The sequence below is a fragment of the Palaemon carinicauda genome, chromosome 5, assembly GCF_036898095.1.
Source record: "Palaemon carinicauda isolate YSFRI2023 chromosome 5, ASM3689809v2, whole genome shotgun sequence".
In the NCBI taxonomy this organism is placed as follows: domain Eukaryota; kingdom Metazoa; phylum Arthropoda; class Malacostraca; order Decapoda; family Palaemonidae; genus Palaemon; species Palaemon carinicauda.
In genome coordinates this window covers 159,215,229-159,222,728 of record NC_090729.1, presented here as the reverse complement: position 1 = coordinate 159,222,728, position 7,500 = coordinate 159,215,229, and the positions used below count along the sequence as shown (strand labels likewise).

The following is a 7,500-nucleotide window of genomic DNA, read 5'->3' as shown; positions in this document are numbered from 1 at the left end:
ATGTAGGCACATTTGTACAAACAAGTCGATCTTTCTTTTTCCTGTCGAAAACGAACGAGGTGAGAAATCACTATAGACGAAGTAGTTCCAGTTGAATTTTACAGTCACCCTTCAGTCTTCTCACTTTCTAACACCAACCCACATATTTTCGTCTAGTCATTCCAATACTGTAACTTTGGCGATACTCTTAGACAAGTGGAATTAAGTAACCGTAAATAATCTGCCCTAGTTACTGCACAGAAGTTAAGCTGACATTCAATTTAATTCCACTACAGAACCTTTTAACAAATGTGAAAAAGATTCACACAAATAATAAAGAAAATTAAGATCCAATGAAGAAGACAAGACTCTAAAAAAACTCTTTCCATGCATTAAGTTTAGTTAATAAATTAATTGCTAAATCTTTACATAAGAAAATATATATACTGAACCAGCATCTTTAGCTTTTCACCTTCCTTGAATAAGCATATGTTATTAAGTAGAGCGATGGGGTATTAAAATATATAAACAAGTAATGAAATGTACAATCAAGTATTCAAATATAAACACAATTAATGAAATATATATATAGTACACAAGAGCGTTCAGATAAAGGATACCTCTACAGGCTTGACCAATCTCTCCAATTTAGAAAGGTCCCATTTTCCTCAATGGGTATATTCTTATATATTAAAAAATGAAATCCTTGTTGCCAGTAACCAAGCTCAATTAGTCACATTTTAGTAAAAATTCGTACATAGCATTTTGCATAATCTTTCTAACAAACAGACTTAATCGCAAATCCAAGATAATAAAATAATTTCCCTGTCAGAAGTTATAAAGTGCTTTTATCGAGGTATTATAAATGTCCTTCTTATCACACAGCATAAAACATTTGAACACAGTATAAAATAATGGTATGTTGACACTCTTTTACATATATCAACTATATTCATATAAAAAATACAGTCCTACCATATAGCTTCGAGAGAGAGAGAGAGAGAGAGAGAGAGAGAGAGAGAGAGAGAGAGAGAGAGAGAGAGAGAGAGAGTTTTAAACCCCGTGTATCTGACAGGGTCACAAAGACGTCTACCACAAGGAGGAGTACCACACCCACAAGAAATTCTACGACGACGGAGACAAGAAGAAATATCACAGCAAATATGACGACTTCGATAAGTACTTCAAATCCCACAAGGGAAAAGACCACAAAGGCAAACATTACAAGGTAAGCATTTCCCTTTCCTATTCTTTGCTTTCTTTTTTGCTATCTTTGATACCTTTACAATGAAAAATAATTTACAAATTTCTGCAACTTGGCAACTATTATGCCACTGCATTGCTCTGAATATTTTTTGTAAAAGAACAACTCCACTATGTCCACCTTATGTTCCCTTCGCTAACATCGGTTACAACACCAATAGCAATCTCGGAAATTTATAATTAAATACAAATAATCTTGAAATTTTCCCAAAATCTATTTCCACTACCAATTTTGCAGGGAGGAAAGCACCACGACAAGCACGGCAAGAAAGGTCACCACGAGAAAGGCAAGTACCACGATGACCACAAAGGCCACAAAGGGGACTACGGCAAAAAGGGTCACTATGGTCACAAGAGCTCCTATGGCAAGAAGGGTGGCCACAAAGGCGATTATGGCCACGAGGAACACAAAGGTCATGACGATCATGGTTATGGCCATGATGATCATGGACATGGTTATGGACACGACGATCATCATGGAGGCTATGGCCATGATGACCACGGTCATGGTTATGGCCATGATGATCATCATGGAGGCTATGGCCACGATGACCACGGTCATGGTTATGGCCATGATGATCATCATGGAGGCTATGGTCACGATGACCACGGACATGGTTATGGCCATGACGATCATCATAAAGGATATGGACACGACGATCACCATGGCCATGATGATCATGGGCATGGCTACGGCCATGACGATCACCATGATGATCACCATGGAGGCTATGGTCACGATGATCACCATGGGCATGGCTACGGGCATGATGACCACCACGGTCATGACGACCATCATGGAGGTAGGTCATTTAGCTAACTAAACCCTGTAATTTATTTGATTTCTTGATCTTTTTTATATATCAACAAATTACCTTCGTTTTTTCACGGCTTGAGCCAGTAGCATAGAATGTAGTTTAGCAAATAATCACGAGATTCAAAAAAAAAAGAATCAAAGATACGGCGTAATTATAGAATAGATTAGAGCAATAATGTCTTGCCATTTATGATATGACCTTTCTTACCTGCAGGGTATGGGCACGACGATCATCACGGGTACCACTCTAACCTCAAACCTGTCACCGTAGCCTCCAACAGTGCCAAGAAGGAGGCAGCTGTTGTACCTGTCTACGTTCCAGCATCAAAATCCTCTGCTGGATATGCAATGCACTACTAACCTCCAGTGAAAATCTAATCTATAAAACCTTTTCCTCTTACAAGAAAATATTCCCTCTTTCAACCAACTAAGCGAGCCATGCTACTTCTTCTAAGCTTATTCTATTTCCCCTTTTCCACTACACAACATAACTACTTTTATCCAATTACTACAGCATAAGATGATTTGGTTACTTGACTTTTCAGAAACGGTTCGGTAATTGAATTATTTTCTCATGAATTTAAAATAGAACCTGTCATCTTCAATAATAGAATTTCGGGAGTTGGAACCTCTTCCGTCCTCAAACTTTAGTTACTTCCTGGTAATCTCTTTCAAAGGGTTTCTGGAAACCTTTTGTTTTTTAAAGTTTAACTTTTATTCATTTCCCAAATTTTCTGGCAACCGGCATTTTCTCCAGCCATAGAAAAAGATTTGTTTATAAAAAACGATAAATTTATCTACTTGCCAAATCATAGAAACTTTGATATTACAAAATTATAATAATGACAATAATAATAATGATAATAATAATAATAATAATAAGAGAGAGAGAGAGAGAGAGAGAGAGAGAGAGAGAGAGAGAGAGAGAGAGAGAGAGAGAGAGAGAGAGAGAGAGAGTTGCCGATTTTGCATATAAAAGAAAATTCATTTCGTTTCCTCTCGATTAGTGAGAATCATATGTAGTGAGTGTTAAATTTTCTTTATTCATTATTTTTCTCAAATTAAGTAACTTTTCACTTTTGACACTTCATGTTAACAGTCAAGTTTCTTTTTCATCTACTGTAACTGTCAATCAACAATTTCTTCCATAATATATATACATTGAACATATATTTATAAATAACTTAAAAATATTCGGCTGCGTTGGTTTTCTTCTTTCCTTAAACACAATATCTTCGAAAACCTTTGACCTCTTGTTCTTCCATCTAATCTCATGAAGAATAGCTGAGGTTACCTTTGGATTTTCCAAATATCTCTCTCCGATTCTGATTAATGTTACTCCTACGTGACTCACATCGTTTTCACCTTGTCTCAGGTATTTATTTGTATGAGTTTAGATGAGTCAGCATATGAAAAAAGATAATCCATAAAAAGAGACTTCACTGGTTTCCTGTAAATATACATTGTGTGCATTTTGTTAATTACAACAGTTGAATGTTTTCATGTGTTTTACATTTCCCAACACCTTGTTTAACAAATTAGATTAGAAATCGTCAAAGTAAGAATCTACAAAATACTGCATAGTTTATTTATCTGTTTAAAGGTTGTGTCTATCTGTGACCGATTGACGCAGTCACTAGACCTCTAAGGCCTAATATAAGTACTAAAAGTACTTAAGTAGTGTATCAAATACACAATATTCTATATGCCGTGAGGATATAGTATTTGTCCTGTGTAAAATTATGAAAAGGTGACCAACCATTGTTCAATAAAGATTGCACAAAAGGATATAAGGGGTTAAAAGAACAACAATAACAACAACAGTTTTAACAAGTGAAATTCAAAGCCTGACTACAAAGAGCGGGTTACCTAAAGAAAATGAGACCCTATCAAGCCAGACAGTCACAACTTCCAACTGTTCACCTTAGAACAACTAAATGCTGCTATGAAACATCTCAAATCTGGGAATGCGGCCAGCCTAGTGGACATAACCACAGAAATGATATTCCATTTCGGATATGATACAAAAGCATGGCTCCTGTTGGTTGCTATTCAATTCCTGTGTTACGACCTACCAAATTATATAGATTTGGAGACGAGCCAGATAAACGGCATTGCTGAAACCAGAGAACAGCAAAACACAGACGGTAAACGGTCATACTAAAATTCATAATCAGTATACCGTGGCCCCGTCTGGTGCCAGAGCCAGTTGTGATGTCCATTATATATACACAAACACATACTCAAAAATGTATGTATATCCATATATATATACATATATATATATATATATATATATATATATATATATATATATATATATATATATATATATATATATATATATATATATATATATATATATATATATATATATATATATAAGCCTTGAATACAAGTTTTTGGGAGATAGGGCAACTCACTGCCAGTATTTGGTTAAGATAAGAAAATAAAATCAGGGGCACCAAGGCATTTGCCTTAGTCAATTTTGAGGCGCGTATGTATGTATGCTTCTATGTTTTTATGTGTGTATGTGAGGAAAGTGGTAGTGGATATTATATGGTGCTATATTTTTCTGTTCATTTTATTTACCTATCTGAGAATTTGATCGACATTTTAAAATATATAATTTGTTTTCTTCTTCAAAAACTTTTTTAATAAATACTCTACCCTTTTCTGCTTGGCTGTAAAATGCTCTTCACAAAATAATTTTTTTTGGTGCTGATACTGCGACATCCACCAGATTTAGCAGATTATGGTAACATCAACAATTCTGGTACATTGAATTTTCTTTTCACACTGTGTACCCATTTCTTCCACCAGTGAATTTTATCAAGCAAATCTATTTTTACCCTTAATGTTTAGTTAAACAAAATATTCATATGATTAATATTTCAAGTGTAAAGAATATTTTTATCTTCATTGAAAAATATACTATCAAAATTATGCACCAATTATCGTAATCTATATTCTATTTCAAACACAAGACCAGTCTTAGTCGTACCAGAGGGACGTTAAACACAATGAAAAATGAGTAGCTATACAAGTACGTGGTAATGGTGGTGTTACAACTGCATGTTTTCATAACTTCCTAAACCTTAACAAGTTTTCACGACCGTCATCGTATAGTGTTTTCAATAGATCTAGTAGCACCGCTTCACATATCAAATAACAATCACGATGACATCTAAAACGATTACGGATTAGACACGCTATTGTAGATACACATGAACGTGTGGTATGGCTGTAAACTGTGTTGTTGGTACCTGTTATTAATTATTATTTACTCAACAATTGCACCCCATTGATTATTATTGCATTGTAAATGTACAATATTCAGTGTTATTTCAAATTCAATATCTTATTATTGCAAGCTAACAGATAGATCCCTCACTCTGACTACTGTCAGTACCGACAACCTTCAATCGTGCCTAAGATTGCCACTGTTGTTGTGACTATGTTTATTCAATCAAAATGACACCATAATTAAAACTACAAAAAGAATATCGTTCTAGATCTTCTTCTTTATTGGGAAATGTGAAAAATGACATTTCGGGGCTGTTCCTACGTGAAGTTATGAAATTATATGCTTAGCACCTGCGACTTTGGTGCATCATTCCGGCCATTTTTGTCATGCGGTTATACTTTAACGCTTGGTGGCAGCAATTGTATCGCGATTACAATCCACCCATAGGTTTTTACCGTCTGTGTTTTGTTGGTCTGTGCTGAAACTAGGGTAATACCCATCATCCCCCTAAAAGCTTTCGACCAATATCCTTACTGTGTATTAAATACAAATAATATGAACAAATGATCTTGGCTCGTATCCAGCCAACTGTCAAAGAACAACTAACGACAGATGGGGCTGTCTTTAGACCAGGTCGATCCTGCTATCAAATCTGACGCAATATTTCGAGGATGGAGTCAAGAAGAAGCAAATCACCAGTACAGTTCTTGTCGACCTTACAGCACCATATGACACTGCAATACATAGAGCACTCCTTTTGAAGATACCGTAAACTATACAGAACACAAGCATAGACCACATCATTGTATCATTGCTTATCAATGGGCGATTCTTCGTAGAAATGGAGCAAATGGAGTATACAGAACAACGGCCTTCCATAAGGATCAGTAATGGTGCTGACACTACTTATTAGTAACATCCATACAAATGACCAGCCTCAATACCAGAACATCTGCAGGTACATATATGCAGACAACATGTGCATTTCCACCGGATCGGACTCCTTCATCCCCATCGATGGAAGACTGTTAAGTACCCTGACTATCCTCTCCACCTACTACAAAAAGTAACATCTCAATGCCCATCCAAGAAAAACTCAGGTGTGATCCTTCCAACTGAACAATCGCCCTACAAACAGAAAGCTAAAGATCAAATGTGGTGACAAAGAAGTGAAAAATCACACTTATCCAGTCTACTTAGGTGTCACGATTGACAGAAAATAGCTCCTTTAAAGAGCACACGAATAAAAGCAAACATCAAGTAACAACTAGGTACAACCTCCTCAACAAACTTGCCAACACCAGCTGGGGAAGAAACCCTGAGACTCTATGACAAACAGACATGGTACTTTGTTATTCTACATTTGAGTACTATGCCCCAGTGTGGGAAAGATCATACCATGAACATAAGATAGACCCTAAGTTAAGTAAGTCCTGTCAGATTATTACTGGCACCCTAAAATCAACATCTCTACCATCTTTATACAAAGTAGCTGGTATCCCACCACTCCATTTCCGAGGAAAAGTGCCAACAAAAACGGCAAATGATACACAAATCAATGACCCCAGGCATCCACACAACAATTAACAGAGAGCAAAGTAAAGACTGAAATTCTATAAAAGTTTCGCAGCAGTGGATGATCTAGAACCAATCCAGGCAGCTGTTCACAGGCTAAAGAAGTGGGGGGACAGTGACCGGCTGCCATCCAGTGAGACGCTGCCCAGACGAAACGAAGCCCATCGGAACAACTTCCACTAGGAAGAAATGGATAACCCTAAACAGAGCAAGGGTAAAAGTGCGCAAAATTGCAGGTAACTGCCATAGATATGGATTAGCCACCAACCATGAATACCCATTTGAGGCAACACTACAAACAAGTGAACAAAATCCTTTTTGGGGTTCACTCAGTATTCCTAAATTTGCCATTGCATGTTTAATAAGTTTACACATATAACCAAATATACTGAATCATTTTCATCATCAATCAAATATGATAATAGCTGAGAAATATAAGAAAAAAATGTCCTGCTTCATTTTCATAAATTGTTATTATCATTATTATTATTATTATTATTATTATTATTATTATTATTATTATTATTATTATCATTATTATTATTATTATCATTATTATTATTATTATTATTACTTGCTAAGCTACAACCCTAGTTGGAAAAACAGGGTTTTATAAGCC

At 35.8% G+C, this 7,500-nt stretch overlaps 1 protein-coding gene across 1 annotated transcript in view; it reads left to right on the top strand.

Annotated features, from left to right (window-relative positions):
• Positions 1-2,419, top strand: part of LOC137641225 (cation channel sperm-associated protein 1-like) — a 6,517-nt gene extending 4,098 nt beyond the window's left edge. Inside the window, exons 4-6 of the mRNA XM_068373662.1 lie at positions 1,055-1,207; positions 1,481-2,045; positions 2,274-2,419. Of these exons, the coding sequence (XP_068229763.1) occupies positions 1,055-1,207; positions 1,481-2,045; positions 2,274-2,419 (864 nt within the window). The remainder of the gene's footprint in view (positions 1-1,054; positions 1,208-1,480; positions 2,046-2,273) is intronic.
• Positions 2,420-7,500: the final 5,081 nt, after the last annotated feature.